This window comes from Equus asinus, chromosome 20, assembly GCF_041296235.1.
Source record: "Equus asinus isolate D_3611 breed Donkey chromosome 20, EquAss-T2T_v2, whole genome shotgun sequence".
In the NCBI taxonomy this organism is placed as follows: Eukaryota; Metazoa; Chordata; class Mammalia; order Perissodactyla; family Equidae; genus Equus; species Equus asinus.
In genome coordinates, this window is record NC_091809.1 from 93,195,689 (window position 1) to 93,218,619 (window position 22,931).

Here is a 22,931-nt window from a genome sequence, read left to right on the forward strand (position 1 = left end):
CATTCTTCACAGGTCACTTAGTGTGCTCTTGGAATGCCGCATACAGGTGGCATGGCTCTGGTTTTTGTCCCCACAGCATGTGCTCATTCATTCAGTTCATCCACATCTACTGAGCGCCAGCAATGTTCAAGGCCCTGGGATACCTGCCAGCCTTTTCCTTGTCTCCCACTTGGTGGACGTGGGGCCCACAGTCTGCTCCTTCCCCACCTCAGGCTTGACTCTGGCCCTAGACTTCCCCAAGGTTCACAACCCGGCAGACGCCTTCGCATCTCCACGTCTCTGCTCATGCTGTTCTCTCTACACGTAATGTCACTTCTCTGACAACTGTCGACTCTAAGCTTGACTCCTCGTGGTCAATACATGCCGTGGTGTCGCACTCCCCCATAGCACCTACCTCTGAGCTCCTTGAGGGCGGGGGGTCTGGGCCTCGGTCAGGAACCAGGACACAGCTTGACACAATAGGGTAACCACCACCACCATTCATCAGGCACTGAGCACAAACCCAACCCTGTTCCAGGCATATATGTAGAGTCACTTAGTCCTCACGACAACCCTATTATTGCCAGTTTATAGGTGATGAGCAAACTGAGGTTCAGGAACGTTATGAAGATTGCTCTAGGTCACAGGAGCAGAGCAAGGATTCTCCCTAAGGACTCTGACTCCACAGTCTGTGATCCTGACCACCGCCAATGAATTCGTTTACTCCACATATATTTACTGGGTACCTACTGTGTACCAGTTACTCCCTAGTGAACAAAGCGAACTGTGTGCCTCCCTTATAAGACGTACATTTAGAATTAGTAAATAATGAGGATACTGCTTGTAGGAGTTAGGAAGGAAAATGAGGCAGAATAAGGGGATAAAAACGACTGACAGGACCTTTGATATTTTAGAGTGATCAGGGCGGGTCCCTCTGAGGACATCTGAGCAGGGACCTGAGTCAACAAAGTGGTTGTCAATGGAAAAGCCACACAACCTTGGAGAGACAGTTCTGGTAACTGCAAACTACTTACAGGCTGTGTGGCCTTGGGCAAGTGATTAAGCTTCTCTGAGCTCTGACCTCTTCACCCATAAACCAGGGATAATCTGTACAGCCTTGCAGAGCTGTGAGCGGGAGGGAGGGGTGCGGCGTACAGCACCTGGTTCAGGGCGCTGGCCTAGGCCCGCAACAGACACACATGCAGCGGGGTCCATGCTGCCCTCCTGCCCCACCTGGAATCCCCCTTCCTGCTCCAGGGGCGATGCCCACCGCTCCCTACCTTCTCTCCGCCACTTCCAAAACACCGAAGACTCCCCTGGCCTTCGTGTAGACAGGGGCGGCGCGGCCAACACACGCCCCCTGCTGGCAGGATGTCGTACTGTGGCTGTCCTAGAAGCCTCTAGTCCCTTCCCTCATCTCTTCAAAAAGCCTTACCTGGGCACCTGCCACCTGCCAGACACCAGGGATGGAGATGAACCAGAGACCATCTCTGCCCTCTAGGAGCTCACAGGCCAGGGTGTGGGCCCAACACGCAAGCAGCAATGCCAACCCTGAGAGGAGGTGCCAGCATCTCAGGAACTAAGGAGTGCAATGAGGGAGTGACTGTGTCGGGGGGGGGGGGGGGGTGGCAGGGGATGGTGTCGGTGGTTGTTGTCAGGCAAGGCTTCACAGTTGGTGACTCCTACAGTAAACCCTGAACAATGGACAGGAAGTGGCCCCGAGGGGAGGCATTCCAGGCAGAGGGAAGAGCACATGCAAACTCAGGGAAGCCTAACAGGACGCTGACTGGTTTGAGGCCTTCTACCTGGTCATGCTACACTTCTGGAGCTTCCTGCCCAAGCAGCTTGGCTGAAAAATAAACTGAAGCAAGCCGATTCCCAGAACCCTCATAAAGCTCTACATCTGCCACCTCAGGAAAAGCAAACCTTTCTCTCAAGAAAGAGCTTTTTCTCTGAAGGCAGACAGGGTCGCATGTGCCCTATGTTTTAACACCTGTTCTTCCTTACCTTTCAAGAAATGGCCCATCCTGTCTTGGTCAAGTGACAACTTTGCAACCTTGGCCAGGTCTTTTCCCCTCTGTGCCTCAGCCTCCTCCTCTGTGGAGGAGGAAAATAACCCGTCTACATTCCTCTCATCAACTATTTCAATTAATGGCTATGAAAGCTCCCGGGGCTGCAGCAGGAAGGACCCCAGAGACGCCAGGCCCTCAGGGGAACCCTGGGCAGTCCACAACCGCGAGTCACCTCAGGGAGAGGCGATGCTGCAGCCTGGTTCTCAGATGGGCCAAACTCACCCTCGGCCGCTCACAAACCCCACAGAGTCAGGGACCCAGGCAGTCTCGTTTCAGGTGTTTTATTAAGTGGGCCATACTGTAGCTGGTTTCTAAGTTGCAAAACAACATAAATTTAACAGTAATAACATAGCCAGTTAGACTGTGACAAGCTTTTCCTTTCCTTAAAAAAAGAAAAAAGAAAAGAAAGACTTAAAACACACAATGGAGGGTTAAATAAATAATACGTAAAAAATGAAAAGGAAAACCTGTTAAAACATGCGTATGTTTACTTCTGTGCAACCGCGTGCCAAGAGGAAACGTGATTTGCTGCACGATGGTACATCTCAGCATGTCTCCTTCCCAAATAATACTGACAAACAGAAAAGACGTGGACTGGCTCGGCAGTGCCTGGGGAGGCGCGACTAGAATCCCTTTGATTGGAGCTTGGGGCTTCCCGCTCAGCACACCTGTGCGTGGCCCAGGAAAGCCAAATATCCATGACAATGTTAAGATAGAAAACATTAGTTTAAAAACGATGTGGAATGGCCTCATCAACGCGGTGGGGCAAGGGAGCAGGACCGCCTGGCACGCGGTGCCGCAGGCTCAGTCCAGGGAGGCCGCAGGCTCCCAGCTCGCGGCCGCGGCGAGGGAGGGCGCCAGCTTCAAAATAAGCGGCACCAACCTCGTCTCCCTCTCTCTATCATTCTTTCACATGAAAGTGTGTAAAAAGCAAATCAGCAAATAAACTCTAAAATAGATTATTTATTCCAAAAATCCTCTAGTTTTCTTTTTACAGTGAGTGTACATCTCCTCTCCGTCTCCTGCACAACTCGCTGAAGTCCCTCTGGGAAGAAGGGTCAGAGCTGCAGGGTGAGTCTCTCTCGGTCCCGCTGCTCGCTGGTGCTGGAAGTCAGATGTCGATGCCCTTGACAAGGGACGTCTCCAGCGTGATGTTGAACTCCTGCAATGTCTGCAGCACGCGGATCAAGGAGTTGACCAGTGTGTGGTCTTTGATCAGTGCCACATCCTCATACATGTGCGCGGTGATGGGGCAGTCGGCCAGCAGGGCAATCCAGTGATGTAGGAGGTGATCTCTGGCAGGGCAGGAGCAGTCCAGATGGTGGAGAAGGGAAAGGGAAGGGAGCCAGTTAGTGCGAGGCCAAGAGGGAATCTGCACCACCACTCCTTGAACGAAGCCTGAAGCTGGAGAAGCGGACAGCTCCCCACAGCCCCCTTTCCCTCCCCTACCAGGGCTTGGCAAAGAGACCTTACCCAGCTTTAAAAGGCTGCCACGGGGGGCTGCCCAGTCCCAGGGACACGAACCCAAGAGGACCCAAATTGGCCCCATCGTCTGCCACCAGGGCTGCTCCTCATCCCCTGTCTCCCTGCTTCCCTCCCTAGACAATCCCACCACCAACCAGACACCAGGTCCAGTCAGCACCACTTCCTTCATCTCAACAGCCAATCTCTCCGAGAGCACTGCTCCTCCTGAGAGCTATCACCACCAGGAGTAACGCTGAGAGCTAACATCCACATAGCACTCAGCATGTACCAGCCCCTGTTCTAAGAGAGTCAACCTTCATGACAACCCTACGACATGAGGCAGGTGCTGTCAGCACGATCATTATCCCCACTTTATAGATGAAATGAGGTACACGGAGGTTAAGGAGCTTGTCCAAGATTACACAGCTAGTAAGTGGCTGATCTGAGATGCGAATCTGGTTCCAGGGTCTGTTCTTAACCACTATGCCAACTCCCTCCCTTCCGTGGCCTGAAGAAACTACTGCCTTCAGTTTACTTGGGCTTCATGCTCTCATCTGACCTACTGGGATACCCCCCAACAATCTTACCCACTCTGATGCATACCATCCATGATATCAAATTAATATCATTTCAGTCCCCTGTCTAAACCAGTCCATCCTAACACGGAAAGATTCTCTGTTCCAGCTCCTCAAGGTCCCTATCCTCCTTAGAGCCTCCTCCCTGAAGACGCCTCTGATCTTTCTCCTCCACATTTTCAGCATACCTTACGAATGCACACTTCCTTTTTGGATTCTCACAACCTTCTGCCTTGTACTGTGTTTAATCGGGACAAGTGAATTTCTAAATGGTAGAGACCATATTTTATTTAGCTCTATTCCCACCACCTTCCATGAGGCCTGGCATATTCAACAGTTTGTTGAAGGAATGACTAGATACACTCTGCTTCAAACTTCACCAGTCGGGTGGTTTTATTCCTTCCCATCAAAATGCGGCCCCTCCTCTCCAGCTACACACACAGCCTCCTTCCCGCTCCACAGATCCCCACACACACGCATGGCACACACGATGGAAATGAAGGGCCCCCGGGAAGCCTTCCAAGGCCTCACCTGCCCAAGGGCATCTGGTCAATAGTGCCCAACCCCCCCCCCCCCCAGCACACCCTCCAGGGCTGGCTGCCCAAGCGCTGGGCGTGAGGCCGCAGTACCTGGCTCCCAGGCACACCAGCATCTGAAACTTGCCGTCCTTGCCGATGCTGCGCGGAGTATTGTTGATCGCAGTGACAAATCGGCAGAAGTTCCGGGCCCTCATATGCCAGTTTTCCTCAGGGACAACTTCATTCTGCTCCAAAGTCTCATAATAGGTTTGTGCTTTTTCTGTGAAAAGGAGAAAAGCTTGCCGGTGACAAAGGCTCTCGAAAGTGACCCCTCCCTGACAGTCCCGCAGGCCACTTGCCAGGGGCCTCTCATGTCGACGCAGGAGAATAACATGAGTGTTCTGACAACAATCCTTATGTTCCTTATCCTTGTTTTAAGTTTATTTACGTGGCCCTTGATATAAAGATGGTCCTTTCCTTAGTCTGAAAATTTTTTTAAAACTCTTGGGGGAGAAGCTCCCTGCACGAAAATTCTCCAAGAGGGCGCCACATGGGGCTTGGGCTTCAATGTTTTCAGCTGGCCTTGTGGATCTAAAAGGAGAGGGTGAGGACTCACACTGAGCCTGCACTACGGAACAGACGCCTAGAAAGAATCTTTTCTGTCTCTTTCCCAGGAGGTGAGGGGAAAAGGGAGGGGAGCGCTTCTGTCATCACCTCTGAGAAAAGCTGGGGCAAACACACGACAAAGCTAATCCGAGAGGCACCTGACGCAGCTTCTGAACCTCAGAGCCCATGGTCAGCACCACGCTATGTTGGCGAGTCCCCATGTTTCTACATGCTCTTCCCACCCTCACACCCTAGCCCAACTCACCCAGGAAATCCCAAATGAAGACATTTTTGAAGAGCCGGGGCGATTTAAATCCATGCTGGAAAGCCTGTTCCAGGGCCGAGACGAGGCCACACTCTCCACAAAGCAACAGCGTCAGACTGCCTCGCTAGTGGGGAAACAGGGGAGGGCCACGCTCGCCTCAGCCAGGCTGCCCTCCCACCGCATCCCCAAACCCACAGCCCACAGCTGGGAGGGCGGCAAGACAGGCAGGGACCTTGCCTATTCCACCCAGCAGCTGGCACAGTGCCTGGCTCAGAGCAGCTCTCAGTGAATTGCTGTTGAATGAAGGGGAATGAATAGATGATGGATCTGGGTCCCCACCAGAGGAACAAAGCCAGTGTGGCCACTCTTCAGGAAGACCCAGGCAAATCCAGAAGAGGAAAGGAATACACACTGTTCACTAGGGACCCAGGGACTCCGTTGGGTCATTAGTGTGTAAGGAAAACAGGGTAACCTGAGGCAGAGACCCCCAGAGCAAGGAATCTGCTCAATCTCAAACGAACTGAGGCACACACTATACCCTGGGCTGTCCACAGCACAAGGGCCTAGAAAAAGATTCTTCTCTCTTATTCAATAGAGGGCCCTGGTTTGGAGGGCAGGAAGGCTCACCTCTTTCTCAGGCTTATGAAAGTGCTTCACGATGCCGTTGACTGCCTCCCCGATGGACTCCTGGATCTGCCCGGTGTTCAGCTCTGATAAAAACCAAGCAGACATCCCTCACCAATCTCAGAGGCTAACAGTACTGAGCTGAGCTTAGCAAGCGACTGAGGACACCAGGATGGTCCACAGGACAGGCAGGGGAGCCTGGCCCCTGGGAAGAATGGCTCTTGCCAACCCAACTTTGCTGAGCTAGTTCTTCTTCAAATCTTGAGAAAAAAGAAAAAGTCGATGTCTTATAGTTTTGTCCCTAAAAGATGCTGGTAAAGTTTATTTTTCATTTTACCCTGGAATTTTTGGCAATCAAAAGAGGGCCAAGACTTGGCTATGATGTCCAGGAACCAGGAAGGCGGCCAGAAAGCAAACGCTCTCCTCTGCAGGATCCTTCATGAATAGTACAGAGGACCCAGGCGGGGTTCCATGAGCTCTCCTGCTCCTTCAAGGCCAAACCCCCCACTAATGCATGAGAGGAGGGTAACAAATGCCTGAGGCTGCTTTGCCGGCAGAGGTGGTTCCTGAGGCAGCTGCACAAGCTGGGATCTGGGCTCCCACGTCAGGGCTTCCAGAGATCCGCCCACATTCCCCAGGCTGGGCGGCCTGAAGGCCCAGCCCCTCCCCTCACTCACTGGGCTTGTTGTTGGGAGAGATGGTAACAAGCCTCCGGATGACGCTGGGGGACTGCTGCAGGGGTGGTGTCCGGCATGGCCTCTCATCCACCTCGGGCTGGGATGTGAGCAGCTCCCCAACCAGGACCCGCTCCAGGCTTCCATCATCCATGCCCTTCCCCAACCACCGGCCACATGGGAACCTAAAGGTCAGACAAGGGCTTGTCAGAGCTGCCAGCTCCTCTAGTGTCCTTCTCCTTCCCTCTGCTCAGCAAGAGCCATCAACAAAGCCAATCGCTGGGGCAAGGCTCTGAAACCAGGCTGGTGATCCCTCAAGGCCCTGCTCACCATCCCACTGAGTATCATCAGGGAAGCACTCGAGGGATAGGTGGCCTGGAACCTGTGCACCGCAATATCATACACCTTTGCTTAGCAAATTCTCATTCTATTTCTCTTCAGGTGCACGAGGCAGAGACAAACAGGAGGGTGCCTCAGCCTATCACTGCCTAAAGGGTCTCCTTGAGAACTCCAGATCTCCAAACATCAAACACAGCCCCTGGTGGTAGGCTTACCCCACTACCTTAGGGCATGGCTGAGGAACACTTACTTGTAGGTATGTCCTGTGATCTCATTCCTGACCATCACATACTCCACCAGCCACTTGGCATACAGCCCGGAGTTATCATGGCCTATCTGCACAGTAGTGAGCTTCCCCAAGTTCTGGCACTGCAAAACAACAGCCAGCAGAGAAGATGGGGTAGGTCAAGAAAGCAGGAGAAAAGAACAGCATTTCTCAGAGGCACAGATCAGACTGGCTGCCTGCAATCCGGTCCCCCAGCATCTGCAGGGGCGGAGCTCATGACTCCACCTACCGCCAAAGTACAGCACTGTCTTGTGAGGGGGCCCCGGCTGAGAAAGGAGATGCGCTACCTAGAGGAAGAACAGGACGTAGGGGCAGGCGGCTCTGGAAGTGGGACAGCAAGCTGAGGTTCAGAGGTCTCTGTGAAAACCTGGGCTCAGCAGCTAGAAGAACTCTGGGGGTCTCCCAACACGCCATGGACAGGGAGGTATGTAAGTCCAGATGGGGAAGTGCCTTCCAGCCAGAGACTGTTTAGACAGGGCAGGCTCCCCCCTCCTTGGGTCAACCCTGGGCTCCAGCCTCTGACCATCTCAGGACAGGTCAGCTGTGCTGATACATCACACCGTACAGAGCAAGGCCTCCATAAAACCCTGCAGAAAGCTCCAGAAAAGCAGCTCTTGCAAACTCCGAGAGCATGGGGTTGCGGTCCCTAGATAACACATACCTCGAAGGTCATCTCTAACACGTTCCTGGGAATCTGCAGGATCTGTGTCTCACCCAGTTCTCCAGAGATGCAGATCCATGGGTTGGCGGTGAACATGGAGCCCCCCAGCTTCTTACTGGGTACAATCAGGATGTGGTATGGGATCACTGTTGAGGGGAGGCAACAAAGGCATTGAGGGGGACCAGGAATCCCTCCCATACCTGGAAGGGCCCCGGCCTGCCCCAGGCGTGCTGGCGTGACTGCGGCCCCGGCAGAGCCCGGAGCAGCAGATCTCTGGAGCTGTTTTCCAGATGGCTTAGAGTATTAGCCAATCCTCCCCTCAGCCTCACTCCTCCCAGGGTCAGCACCCAGACATCAGAGACCCAAGCCCACCTGAAGGCTCAGAGCTCAGTGACCCTGCTCCCTAAACACTATCACCAACTCGACACTGGACTGAATTGCTTTTCTGAGCACTTTTCAATTGATCCTCTCATGAACTCTAAGAACAATCTCAGGAGAGGCCACGCAGGAATTACAAGGTCTTTTCCGAGGCACTGGGAGGGAAACAGTCTCCCTCAGGTCTCCTGAACTCCAGTCCAGTGCTGCTGCTACTGAAGCCTACAGCCCTTGTCTCTGAGAGGGAGGACGAATGTCACATAGAAGCAAGAGTCCATGCAGCCGCTGAGGCTGCTGCGTCACTGGCAAACAACTAGCCACAGGGCCAATTCAGAGACTACCCCCACCCAACAGAGCATCCTGGCACCAGAGAAAGATGAGGCCCCAGGGGCCTTCCCTAGACCATACTGAGCCCTCTTCCTCACTCTGCAAATAAGGAGCTGGAGGCCCACAGCAGGGGAGACTGCTCACGGAAACATAATGAGCGAGGGCAGAGCAGGGCCTGGACCCAAACCTCCCACTGCCATCGCGAGTTCTCTCTGCTACTTCCAGAAGAGGTGTTACCCCTGGGGGCTGGTCCGAAACCTTCTACGATGCTGAATGACTCCCTCAGCCCAAACCAAAGGGAGATTTCATTACAGGCGTGCAGAGGGGCCAGGGAACTTCACCACCCCACCCCACCCCACTCCACCTCCATCGCCTCAGGCTCCCAGAGCAGTGCCCAGGACAACAGCAACAACACAACGGCCAAAAGGACTGGGCTCCCCAGTTCAGAAGAAGGGTAAGAAGCTTCAGAGGAAAAAACACCTTCAAGGAGGACAGTGCACCTCTCTCCCCACAGAAGCAGGAGGCAAACAGAAAGTACAGTGACGATCTTCTTTAAAAAGGGGACAGTGAGTCAGCCTCAAGAGGCTCATGAAGAAGGCACTGAGGAGGCTGGTGGGGAGCCAGGGCTACTCACAGATAGTTGTGAAGACATTGGTGAAGCAAAAGTAGTCGACAGCATTGAAAGAGAGGAGGTGGTAGAGGAACTGCTCCTTCTCGTCGTCGCAGCGCAGGAAGGCATAGCGCTTGTACAGCTTCCTGTCGGAGAGGAGGCAATACATCAGTCTCCCAGCCAAAGGCAGGGAAAGAGGTCAGAATCACGCAGTTCTGGAGGAGACAGCACAGGGAAGAATAAGACGTCATGCCTCAAGTTCCTTAAGGCCACCTAAGAAGGGAAGAGAGCCAGCCACTCTGTCTAACTGAGGACTAGAGGGAAAGTGGCTTAAGCTACAGCAGGAACAACTAAAACCAAATTCTGCCTGGGCCCAAGGGTTGATGTTACTATAACGTAAAGTGTCAGAGGTCATGGCATCTCCTTTCTTAGAGTGAGGGCTGGAATGAAATTCCCTCAGGGATGACTAAGGCCCTCTCAGGCCTCTAGCTGGGGCATCACCTCAGCGTGTGGTGGGGGAGAAGCAATGGCAGGAGGTCTGTGATCACCATTCATTACCAGGGTGGTCTCAGACCATGAGAGCCAGGAGTCGGAACCCTGCTCTGAATGTGAATGAAAAGCCAGGACAGCTTCAGAGGCAATGAAGGGAAGGATCCAGGTCCTGGGCAAGGAAGAGCTGCATAGAACATGGCCTTTCCCTACTTTCAAACTACCCACACCCCCTCCCCACATCTCAACCCCACTGCTTTCTCATAAAAGGCCAGCTCCCTTGCCTGACACTGTAGGCCTTCTGCAAGTGCACAGCAACGATATCTTCCCCAAGTAGAGGGACACTGACAACCGAGTGCACAGGCCCTCAGCACAGAGAAATACACAGAGAACAGAAGAAGGGAATGTCCTGGTTGCCAAGACAGCAATCACTAGGGCCAGAGAGGTACGGATTCACATTCAGCACAGATTTAGGCAGGTGTTGGAGGGAAGGAGGACAAGGTGTGAAAACCAGTTTGACTGGAGTTGAGGGCGCAGAGAAGTGACCAATTAGCAATGAGTCTGATAAATTAGGCTAGAGTCAAATGAAGGAAGGTTCTGGAACATTCAGGCTAACGAGTCTGCAATCTGCCCTACTGATAATAGGTTTCTGCAATTTGCCCCAGAAGGAAAGGGAAAGCGATGACCAACTTCAGGAAACTTAAACTGAGTGCAGCTGAGGGAGGAAGGGGCATGAGGGTGAAACTGGAGCAGTGGTTGTACTAGGTAAGCAGACAGGTGGGGCAGACGCTAAGGACCTGAAATGGGGATGTGCGAGGCAAGGCAAAGCAAGGAGCCAAACTGACTCCTGATTTTGAACCTAGGTAGGGAGGAGAGGGGAGGAGAGGGGAGAATAGTGGTGACATTAACAAAAAATGTGAGAAGAAGGTAGTTCTGGTGAAGACTCTGTGAAGCTTGCTTTTGTTCTCTCTGAGCTAAAGGTAAGATATGTGAATGGAAATAAATGCAGGACTGGAACTCAGAAGAAACGTCAGAGCTAGAGCTTCAGATGTGGGAATCACTTGCTTAAAGGTGGCAGAAGTCATGAGAATGGGTGAGATCACAAGTGCAAGAGAGAGCGAGCAAGTGAGAGAGTGAAAAGAACATGTGCACGCAGAGAACTGAGCACGGTGGAAGCCAACATCCCAGAAAGAGCAAGGGGAGACAGAGAACAGGATGGTTCAGGGCCCTGGCAGCCATGCACAGTGGGTTTCAAGGTGGAGGGGACACCAGACAGTCTCAGTCACCACAGAGAGGTCACGGAAAAAGAGTCTGAGCTCACTACACAGGAGCACACTGACCTCCTCCCTTAGAATATACGGTCCCCTCACCCTGCTGCCACCCTACCCCATCTCCAAGTTGCAAAGAGCCGTGGAGGCTAGCTGGAAATCCCAGAGACTCAGCAACACGCTAGCAAGATATACTCTCCAAGGCTGTCCACCTCCTCCTTTCTAGGCAGCTAGCTGTGCACATATTTTATGCGTACAACTGAATACTTACTAGGTGCTGGCAACATGCTCAGCCCTGAAAGGCATGTGGTTCATGCCCTCGATGAAGGCAAATTTTAATATGCAGCAAGGAGCTAGATAACAATACTGCAGCCTGTCAGTGGTAAAACAGGGATGCACAAATGCTATGCGTGCCTGGAGGAGGAACAGATCAAGTCTCTGAGGAGTCTAGGCACTTTGGCAAAGAAAACTTCTGACTAGGCCCTGAAAGGGCTGAAGACATCCTGAGAAGGGTGAGGGGTGTGATGTGGCTGGAGCTTTACGCAAACTGAAGAGAAAGATGAGAGGGCAGGATGGAGGAGCTGCAGGTTTTGATGAAAGGCCCCTCCCTCTCTCCCTATACCCCATCCAAAATGCAAGTGTGGCAGCAAAACTCTCCTTATTTCCCACTCACTGGAGTAGCACAGAATAGCAGTAGTAGGTCAGAATATCAGGTGAGAAGTTACTACGTAGTGAGTAAATTCAGAGCTGAACTCCTCTAACAGGGCGACAGTTTAAAGAAGTCAAGATTAGCCCCCTCACGAAGGTCTGTGCCGTCTGCTGCTGCCTAGCCCTTCAAGCTCCTATACCCTAGACCTATGCCCTGCCCTGGACTTCCAAAGTTCTTGTGCTTGACCCCTCTCAGATGCCTCTCTGTCCCCTTGCTCAGCTGCAGCCTCTCCTGGTGCCCACACTGGCCAGCAGGAAACACTCTTGCCCTCTCAGGCCCTGGTGCCCACACAGCTACAGTGACAGATTTTTTCACCACACTCAAGTGTCCTCTAGAATGTGGTGTGCAAATGTTTCCACTCCAAACTCCAGGCTTAAATGTCTACTTGTTCTCTTTTAGTTGTCCTCCCAGACTTCAAATTTTATTCCTAAGTCCCTTTGTTCCCGTAGGAAATCACATCCAGGTGCTTTCAGATTCACTGTTTCAGGGCCGGCCCCATGGCCAAGTGGTTAAGTTGCGTGCTCCGCTTCGGCGGCCTGGGGTTTTGCCGCTTCAGATCCTGGGCACAGACATGGCACCACTTGTCAGGCCATGCTGAGGCAGCATGCCACACAGCACAACTAGAAGGACCCACAACTAAAATATACAACTATGTACTGGGGGACTTTGGGGAGAAGAAAAAAAAAAAGATTGGCAACAGTTGTTAGCTCAGGTGTCAATCTTTACCAAAAAAAAAAAAGAATCACTGTTTTGTGAGCTCTCAAAATGAGCTCTCTAACCTATCAAGGTTTTAAACCTGGTTTCTTGCTGTGGTTTACACACACAATAAACAGTGTAAAAAATTATATTTTCGGGGCCGGCCCGGTGGCGCAACGGTTAAGTTCGCACATTCCACTTCTCGGCGGCCCGGGGTTCACTGGTTCGGATCCCGGGTGCAGACATGACACTGCTTGGCAGCCATGCTGTGGTAGGCGTCCCACGTATAAACTAGAGGAAGATGGGCACGGATGTTAGCTCAGAGCCAGGCTTCCTCAGCAAAAAGAGGAGGACTGGCAGTAGTTAGCTAAGGGCTAATCTTCCTCAAAAAAAAAAAAAGAAAAGAAAAAAAATTATATTTTCACTTTGAACAAAAACAGATTCTGCAGGTTTAATCAACTGGCTCATAAAAAATTTCCTCAAGGCCTACTCCTCTGCTTTATCATCCATGGGGAAGCCATATAATAAAGGATACCAGGAAAAGATGCCTAAGGAAGTGCTAAACAAAAGTGCCCAACAGGCTTACGAATGAAGAAAGAGCCAAACATACTGCACACAGGAAAAGACAGAGAGGGCAGATAGCCCCCCTCCGCCCCCCCCCAGCAGAGAAGGCACAGAAAGAATGCAGACGACATAAAGTCACCATAGGGAACTGGAGCCTGAGTGCCCCTGGGAGGGTCATCTGACAGCCCTTTTAAGCTCTAGGGAGACTCAGGCAGGGTCCAGAGAGGAAGAACAAGGACTTGGTTACTTTGGGCTGGGCCTGGGCTCAAGAGAGAACAAAAGAAATAAGGGGATAGCTTAGAAGTTTCTTTTTAATTCTCCAATCCTTCCCTCCCCAGGACAGGAAAGAGATGGAGAAAATGCCCTGTGCCCAAGAGGTATACAAGTCATCTGAGAGCAGCAAGGAGAGGAGGAGCCCCAAAATGCTGAGGTTCCCCATGAGAACCCCATCCTTCTCAGTAGCTCTTTAAGAAAACTATTTTTGGACATGCAGATTAAGAAGGCGGAAAGAACAAACACAGCAGAATTATTCTTCTACAGATAAAGAGGGAGAAGAGGAAATGCTGCAAAACTTCCACATGCAATGTGAGTTGAGCTGAAGGCAGCAGTAACGACGTACGGAACACTCCCCCTTCCCACACGGGCTTCCAACCCCTCCCCGCCATTCCCGGGCACCTGGTTCTACTCCAGGTGGAGTGGCCTTACTTGGTGAGCTCATGGTCTGAGAGAAGCTGCTTCAGGTGTCTGGAAAGTAACTTTTTTTCCATGGACAGTCGCACCCATGCTCTGGCCTTTCCCACATCAGTTTTGATTTCCCCGATATTCTGGATGTGCCTGAAGGGGGAATGTGAAAAAGGAAGTGGAGGGTGGGGTGGGAGATGAACTCACAACACCTCCCCTGTAAAGCCAAAGGAGGCTGGTGAGGCAGCCCTATCCCATCCTGGGACACGCCATCTCTCTTGTTCTCTAAATCCTGGGCTTCCATGTAGCTTTGCCAGATAGGCTCACCACAATTTGGGGGTAGGAAGACAGTACAGCTCTCAGAAAGCCCGGCTGATCCTGGAGCCCTTAAGGTCTTGAGATACTCTGGTATAATTCACCCAAAATGTTAGGAAACCCAACCGCTTATACAGTGCTACAAATGCACCATGAAGCACAGGACCAATGAGGAGGGCTTCCTGGTTAACTGAGACGCTGCAGAAGCCCAAGAGACTAAGACCCCGCTATTTAATGTGGACACCTAAGCAGCAACTGAAAACAGGATTTTAGTAGCTTATTACATATGAGCCCAGACTGACCTCATATCCTGAATGAGGGAGATTCTCAGGGGAGACATGACTGAGCTGGCATCAGACTTCCTCCGTTCTGAGTCAAGAAGTATTCCTAGAATAAAATAGTTGGTCATGTCCAAAGAGATCTGACTATCCAAATGGCTGACTATCTTTATCTCAAATCACAAATTTCTACAGGAAACAGTTGGTTACTTGGGTAACATTACGATCAATTATTTCACAAATATTTATTAAGTACCTACTAGGTATCAGATTTTATACTTTTAAGCTTATTATCTCATTTAATTCTCTAATAACTTACCAAATAACCAAGGAAGGTACCACAGAGGAAGGAACTGAAATTCAGAGAGGTCACTGGCTTTGCCCCAGTCACCAAGTGGCAAAGTCAGGACTGGAAGGAACACAGATCCCCTGGCTCCTAATCCAGCATGTTCTCATTATAACCCACTGACACACTGCTTCCACTTGGAGCTACTTCTCATGTTCTGCTCTTGCCTCAAAATGGGCTACAAAATGGAATGTATGAAGCCAAGGGAATGTGTGAAGAACAGGTTCCAGAATGCTTAGGACCTCTAGATACCATATCTTTATGTCCTCATGTCCAGACCAACATTTAAAACATAGCATCTTTGTCACTTAGCTGTTGAGAATCTTTGGCTACAGTTTATCCCTTAACAATAACTTCTATAACCTTCCTGAGAAGACTGTTTGCTCCCATATCCAGAAAATGGACAAAAAAACTCCTTGTAAGTCTATTTAGGGAGGTCTCATACCTAGGTTACAGTCATATTTAGTGCTAGTTGAGGTTAACTAGTTCAAGGGCAAAGGCAACACTGAGTTCATGCCCATCTTTTCACTCCTATTCAAACTGATCCTTACCATTAGGGTAAGAACATCCAAGAAAGGTAAACAAACTCCCTGGCAGAGAGAGGAGAATGAAGGATGGTGTGAAAGGGAGATGCCACCAAGAAGTAAAGGAAGGAGGGGGGCTGTCCTGAAGGGACACTGTAGGATGGTATAAAGAACACCAACGCCAGGAGACAAGAGGCCTGGCTCCTAATCTGGTCTCTTCCATCAATTCTGTGTGTGATCTTGAGTAAATTCAATTCCTTTTTGATCCCAGTTTCTTCCTCTTGTGAAATAAGAGGACTGGACTAGATGATCTCAGGGGTCCCTGCCAGCTCTGATATTTTCATTATATGAGAAACAGAAAAGAAGTGAAGGGATCACTCACATCAGGCCCTGACCCTGAGAAGTTCCAAGGTAGGACACTGACAAGACAGGCTTTCTTAAACTGATAGGGTAGATCATCTCAATGTCCATCTCAGAAATAAAACAAAAGACTGAAAACAGCTTGCTCCAAACAGAGGACAACAGTATTACCCAAATTCATTTAAAACCTAGATTCATTCTAAGACTGGCCTCTTATGACATAAATCTTCTACTTCACTGATCAAAAGGGTATAGAAACACCTAATGAAAGCAAACTCCATGGCTTTGGCATGCTCTGTGGTTCAGAGAGCCCCGTGGTTTAACAGTTAAAAAAGAAAACATTACAGAGCAAAGGCTTCATTGACCTGGAACAGTCCTCTGCAGACGATCACTCCAGTGGGAGCTGGGAAAGTGAGCAGACGGAGTTCTCTCCACCGGTGCAGAGACGATCTTACCTGAGGTACTGAGGCTTCCTGATGTGAGTTTTCTCTGCCGGTTTTCCTGATAATGTAACAGGTGGGACCACAAAGCTGATTTCCCCTGGAACCAACACAAGGTAAAAATTCCTATCAGTTTAGATTTCAGAGGCCGTGGTATCCAGCAAACAGTCAGAGATAACGTGAGAAGACAGATACGGGCTTTTGCTAAAAAGCACCCGTACTATTTCTTATCTCAATGTACACCTGGATGCAATGTATACAAAAATATTCCCCTAGTAAAATCCAGGAGATATATAAAGAACGGAAAGGGATAGAAAAGAGAAACAGTCCCCCATTGGGAAGAGGAAGGACATGGCCAAAAAGAGTCTCCAAATGGATTCTTTGGAAAAGAAAGAAAAAAGCAAATAACCTATCAACCTCTTAATGGTCTGCTGGTTGAAGGTGAGCTTGGGTAGAACATGATGGCTTTTGTACAGAGGAGCTGATATTCAGTGTATGAGATTCTATGATAGCTCCTGAGTTTCCTAAAACATTTAAAGGCATTCCTGCCCTAAGTGCAGGCTGGGGAGAATAAGTCATCACTATGATGAGGATTTACTATTGAAGGTACAGCTGAAGAAGCCTGCAGAAAGGTAGGCTGGTGCTTAACTACAAGGCTGAGATATGCTATAGTCACTATAACAGAATCTTGGCATTTGGAAATATAAGAGTTGCGGTTTAAACTATTTGAGATGTGTAGTAATTTGTCATTTTACCAAGGCATAAATCTGAATAGCATTTGCAAGCCTGATGTAAGACAACAATTTGTCTGGTTAGTGAGTGAACCCAGCTGGCCACCCAGCAACTGCTTGGTCTCTTTCTAGCCATCCTTCAGTACACAGTGACCCTTGTTATATGATAAAAAATTTATTTCAGATTCATAGGAAATGTTCCTACATAGTTGATACAACACAAATTAGTATAATGTGTAAGAGGAGTTATTATAATAAGTTCATAAATGACTTTAGTTCTGTGTTTTCTAAAAGTAATAATAATAATAGAAGCTACAATGTCTTGAGGTTTGTTCTGAACTAAGCACTATGTTAAATGTTTAAAATACAATATTTTATTTAATGCTCCAAACAACCCTACAAGGCAGGTATCTCCATCTTCATTTTCTTCAGAAAAGAGCAAACTGAGTATCAGACAGATTAAGTAACTTGTAAAAGATCACACAGCTAGCAAGTAGACTGTTGGAATTCAAGCTTAAGTCTGTCTAATGTCAGAACCATTGCTCTTAATGATATTATTCAGACTGTTTAATTTTGAAATGCCTTCTGAAGAAAATTTTATGCTCTGAAATGAAAGCGAGGATTTAAAGTCAAGGGATTTTTCCCTGGAGAATATTGAGGATCTGTTTTGTTTCTATCCACCAACTTGATCTACTTTGGGGAAAAAAAATATCAAGCATTTGAATGGGAGAAAACTCTGATCTATAAATCAGCAAGCTGTTGACATCAACTTGCTGTCCGTCGGATTTCCTACAAGATTTAACCAACTTAAAACCCAACAACTTCAATGGTAACTTAAAAAAAAACACACACACAAATTAATGGCACTGGCCCGTGGCCGAGTGGTTGCGTTCACGCACTTCGCTTCGGCAGCCCAGGGTTTCGCCGGTTTGAATCCCGGGCGCGGACACAGCACCACTCATCAGGCCATGTTGAGGCGGCGTCGCACATAGCACAACTGGAAGGACCCACAACTAAAATATACAACTATGTACTGGGGGGCTTTGGGGAGAAGGAAAAATAAAAAATTTAAAATAAACAAAAAAAAAAACAAGTTAAAACTAGAAAAGACCACTTTTTATTTATTGAAATACCAAATATTTGAAAAAAAAAAAAAAGATGTTCAACAACATCAATGAGACTGACAACTCCTATATACTGTTACTACCTAGTATATTAATACGGTAGAGTAGAAGACAATACAGGAGCTTAAAATATTTATGCTCTTTGATCTAGTAATTCAATTTCTAGAAATCCATTCATCCATCCATTTACCAAAACCATTAGAGTAGGTTCCTCCAAGGGCAGGACTCTGACCTATTCACGACTGCATGCCCAGCATCTAGGAAGGCAGTCTCCCTTAACAGAACTGTGTGGATGGTGGTCACCAGAGAGCCCTCACATGGAACAACGCTGAAGAGCCAAAGGGAAGAGCAACAGCAGGCCGCTGTGCTAGAAGGATGCCCTGGCTCACAGTGATCATGCTGGTGAGGAAAGACAGCAAGGGAAAGAGTGAGAGCAGCAGCTGGGCTGAAGCTTAGTGAGAGGGCACTTGGGTCCTTCCAATTCAGAAGTCACTGATTATTCTTTTCCTTTTTTGCAAAGGGGCTGATTGAGACTGCAAGGTTCATTATAGCCTGACTACCAATTTCGGGATGTGGCCAAACAATGTACAGATCGCACCAGATTCTCCAAGAATGTCACATGCATGAAAGATGAGAAACAACCCCTTTTCACTTATCAGTCCCCAAATGGCAACAGTTATCGAACCAGTTTGAAAAACCAAACGTCACTTCTTATTGTCAGAAAAATACACTAGAGAAAGATACCCATCTTCTTGGAAAATGTCACCAAAAGCCAAAAAGAGCCGTGAGGAAATAGAGGTTCTTATGAGGACTTGCTGAAGGCAGCCCTGCATGCAGGCAGTCAAGGCTAGGAACAAAATTTAGGCTAGCAGCAAAAACTGTTTGGGTTCTCTCTACTTTCCTTCTTAAAAAGAAAAAAAAAAAAGATTGGCACCTGAGTTAACATCTGTTGCCAATTTTTCTTCTTCTTCTTCTTCTTCTCCTCCTCCCCGCCAAAGCCCCAGGACATAGTTGTATATTCCAGTTGTAGGTCCTTCCAGTTGTGCTATGTGGGACACCACCTCAGCATGGCTCGATGAGCAGTGCTAGGCCCACGCCCAGGATCCAAAACAGCAAAACCCTAGGCTGCCAAACTTAACCCTCATGCAAACTTAACCACTCACCCACGGGGCCAGCCCTCTCTACTTTCTAAGTGGATAAAATGGGTTGTCCTTCAATAAGGTGCCCCTAGAAGGTGGTGATAAGATCACTCTCTGAGAGTGAATTTGGTCACAATCTGGAAGACTACATGACCATGCACAAGCAGCCTGATACAGGAGACCAGGTAACCAGGTTATAACCCTTGGACTGGAACATAACTGAAGAATGGCTCAGCAGGAGAAAAGGCCTCTACATACAGGCTAGCAAAATGGAGGCCTAAGGAGAACGTGCTGTAAGAACCCAACACAGAGAGCTAGGTCAATCCCCAGCTGAACATGCATCCCTAAGGGTGTAATTGCCCGGCCAACAAGCACAGACCCTCTGGTGACACCATCAGTGCTTCACTTTCAGAGCTCCAAAAGCAAGACTCAGAAGAAAATGGAACCTCAAGTGAATAGCCCCCATCATTTTGTACTGGTTTCTTACCAAACGAGTAGCCTCCGTCCATCCCAACTGCAAGGGCGATCAAATGGGTTCCAAAAGAAATGCCCCATGCTGTGGGAATTCTGCAGACTAAGCTGAGAAGCCTCAGAGGACAGGTTCAGAACATGTGATGACATGGTATTATTTTTTTAATGGAGACAGCTCATTAACTTCCTAGAGATTTTTATGGCAAATATTAAAAAGTTTTGGGGGCTTATATTTTACCAAAAAGCTGAAAGAGCTCAACTATAGTGCTAGGTTTGCTCAACTTTAAGGAAAACAATAAAATAATTATGTATATTCTACTCATTTGTTACAGTGAAAAGGAAAAAACAGAAATCCTTCATGTAGAACCTAGCATAATAACAGCTGTCATGTTTTATACCCACCACATGCCAGGTACTTATTTTTATTACATCTAATTATCATAACAACCCTAAAAGTGGGTTTTATTAACTCAGTCTCATGGATAAGGAAGATGAGACTCAAAAACTGCAAGTCACTTGAAGTCATCCAGTGGGTAAGGATTCAAACCCAAGTCTTTCTGACTCCAAAACCCACAGTGTTGCTACTACACTACAGCACTCTCAAAATTTTACGATATGATACACAATTTTTAACATTTAAAAAAATTTATAATCACAGTGTTGTTTATAATACTGAAAAATCAGAAATAACCTAAATGACCAATAACAAGGGATTGATTTAAATATGGCACATCTATAAAATGGATACAGTAATTAAAATTGAGATTCTAGAATAATAATAACCACAAACATTTACACAGAATCTCCCAGATACCAGGCTCTGAGCTTAGTGCTTCACATGAATTATCAAATCCTCACAAGAATCCTACGGAGGTGGGTACATAAGAGGAAACAGAAGCTTAGAAAAGCTAGGTGCCTTGTTCAGTTTCATAAAGTTATTAAGTGGGAATCAAACCCAGGTCTAGCTAATTTTAGTCTGAGCTCTTAAACACTTATTATACTATCACTTATAAATTAGTTAAAGACATGGGAAAAATACTATGAGGTGAAAAAAAGCAAAAGTTACAACACATTATGTATAGTATGATCCCATTTGGATTTTTTAAAAAGCAGCTTTATTAAGATATAATTCACATTACCATAAAACTCACACTTAGGAAGTGTACAATTTTCTGTCCAAAAAACATCTGGTATTCACAGAGTTGTGCAACCATCACTACTACCTAATTTTAGAACATTTTCATTACCCTAAAACGAAACCCCAAACCCACCCATTAGCAGTCACTTCCTGTTCCTCCCTCCCGCCCCTGGCATTTTCTAGTCTGCTTTACAAATCTATGGATTTGCAGATTCTGGACATTTTATACAAATGGAATCAAACAATATGTGACTGGCTTCTTTTACTTCCTAAGTTTTCAAAGTTCATTTACGTTTTATCATGTATCCACACTTCATTCCTTCTATTGCTGAATAATATTCCATTGTATAGATATACTGCATTTAGTTTACTTATCAGCTGATGGACATTTGGGTTGCTCCACTTTGGGCCTATTAGCAATAACATTGCTACGAACATTTGTGTACATGTTTTTATGTAGACACGTTTCCATTTCTAGACATACTAGAAGTAGACTTGATGGGTCATATGATAATGCTATGTTTAACATTTCGAGGAACTGCCAGACTGTTTTCCAAAGTGGCTGCACCATTTTACATTCCCACCAACAATGTACAAAGGTTCTACCTTCTCTACATCCTTACTAACACTTGTTACTTTCTGTCTTTTTTATTTTAGCTATCCTAGTAAGTGTGAAAAGATATCTCATTGTGGTTCTGTTGGATTTTTAAATATACACTTGTATATTTTGAAGGCCAGACATGGTAGCCGGCCACCACACCCATGAGAATGGGAAGTCCAGCAGGGCAGGGCTCTTGGTCTGTTCTGTCTGCTGAGGTATCTGAAGCACCTACAACAGTGCTTGGCACACTGTAGGCCCTCAATAAATACAGGCTGGATATTTATACATATTTTATAATTTGTCCATAATAAAACTCCTTTTGGAAATGTTTCAAGTCCTTTTCAAATTTAAAAATGCTTAAAAGTAAAAGCTGTCCATCTTGACTAGCTATTCAAAGTAGAGTATTTTGAAATACGAAGATTCTGAGTATTAAGCAGTAAAAACTCAAACGCAACTTCCTGAAGTCTTTAGATGGTTAAACTATTTGCATATAAAAGAAATGCTAATGGCAGAGCTTTTTCTACTGGGAACGTACAATTAGCAAAGGACCCTTAGAGTATGTCTGGGACTTCTGAGCTCCAGGATCTCACTCTCTTTTGTATTCCATCTCCATATTAGGGCCAGCTGCCCAAAAGGATCTGTAAGTTTGGCCTTCAGCTCTATTTGCAAGAAGAAAGACCCGACTTTTAAAATGTCTGACTAACACAGATTCATCTAGCTTATTTTTTAAGAAAATAGTTTTGAATCACACGTATTACTTATTTGCTTGTTTAGCTATGTTCAAGTCTCACTCCATGCATACTGTGTACGATTCTTCCGAGCCAGCCAGCTGGAAGAGCATGGGAAAGCTATTAGGGAGACAGGAGACAGTTCACTCAGCAGGGAGAGGCAAGACATTCATTACCTGTTTTACTTGTAGCCCATGACTCCAGATCCTTTCCAGGAGGTCACAAAGGCTGGCAATTAAGGTGTTCTCTTCCACCCCTGTGATGTTCACCTCCCCATGCCCAAGCTCCACAGCCTCTCGGCCCATCTTCTCCACCAGCATCCTCTTGGTCTACAAGGAATCAGTCAGTAGCATTAGATAATAACCACAGTGAGTAGGATCACATGCAACTGGAGAGGGCTGTGGCCGCCTCCACAGCACACCTGCTGGGCTGGGAGGGACAAGAGGAGTAAGAGCCAGAGACCTAGAGAGTACTCACTCTCCACCATATAGGTCAGGTTATGGTGCAGTGCATTCTCTAAAAGTTTAGTCAAGAAGATAAGAACACAGCACTTCCTGTATGAACCCGGCCAAGTGATTTCACCACTCTGGATTCAGTTTCTGCATTTACGAGATTAAAAGAGTTGAATAAAAACCCTTTGGTCATGCTCACTTCTGACATTCTCTGATTCTCACTGTTTAACTGACCTTATTTAACTAACCTACAAGCATTTAATCCTAGAAAAATACCTGACCTGTCAAGGGGATAAAAAATTGAGGAAGAATAATTTAGGTAGAAATTTTCAAAACCTTATCATAAAAGAAAACCCCAAAAAACACATGCTGTATGATGATAATTGTAGTTTTTATTACTGTATGCCAGGCACTGTATTAAGCATTGCATTATCTCATTTAAGCCTCCCAATGCCTCTATGAGATGAGTACTATTATTGCTCCCAATTTACTGATAAGAAAA

General features: G+C 47.6%; 1 protein-coding gene across 5 annotated transcripts in view; it reads right to left on the reverse strand.

Moving 5' to 3' along the window:
- Positions 1-2,316: 2,316 nt before the first annotated feature.
- The window catches only part of DENND5A (DENN domain containing 5A), an 84,776-nt gene continuing 64,161 nt past the window's right edge, over positions 2,317-22,931 (reverse strand). For 4 of the 5 annotated variants that reach the window (XM_070491081.1, XM_044751844.2, XM_014844089.3 and 1 more), the window contains 12 exons: positions 22,154-22,306; positions 16,061-16,145; positions 14,400-14,484; positions 13,807-13,935; positions 9,400-9,521; positions 8,064-8,209; positions 7,367-7,485; positions 6,781-6,962; positions 6,107-6,189; positions 5,480-5,603; positions 4,720-4,888; positions 2,317-3,346 (listed from right to left, as the gene is read on the reverse strand). In XM_070491081.1, the coding sequence (XP_070347182.1) occupies positions 3,163-3,346; positions 4,720-4,888; positions 5,480-5,603; positions 6,107-6,189; positions 6,781-6,962; positions 7,367-7,485; positions 8,064-8,209; positions 9,400-9,521; positions 13,807-13,935; positions 14,400-14,484; positions 16,061-16,145; positions 22,154-22,306 (1,581 nt within the window). In that variant the 3' untranslated portion in view covers positions 2,317-3,162. The remainder of the gene's footprint in view (positions 3,347-4,719; positions 4,889-5,479; positions 5,604-6,106; positions 6,190-6,780; positions 6,963-7,366; positions 7,486-8,063; positions 8,210-9,399; positions 9,522-13,806; positions 13,936-14,399; positions 14,485-16,060; positions 16,146-22,153; positions 22,307-22,931) is intronic. The other variant, XM_044751845.2, reaches the window with a different exon arrangement.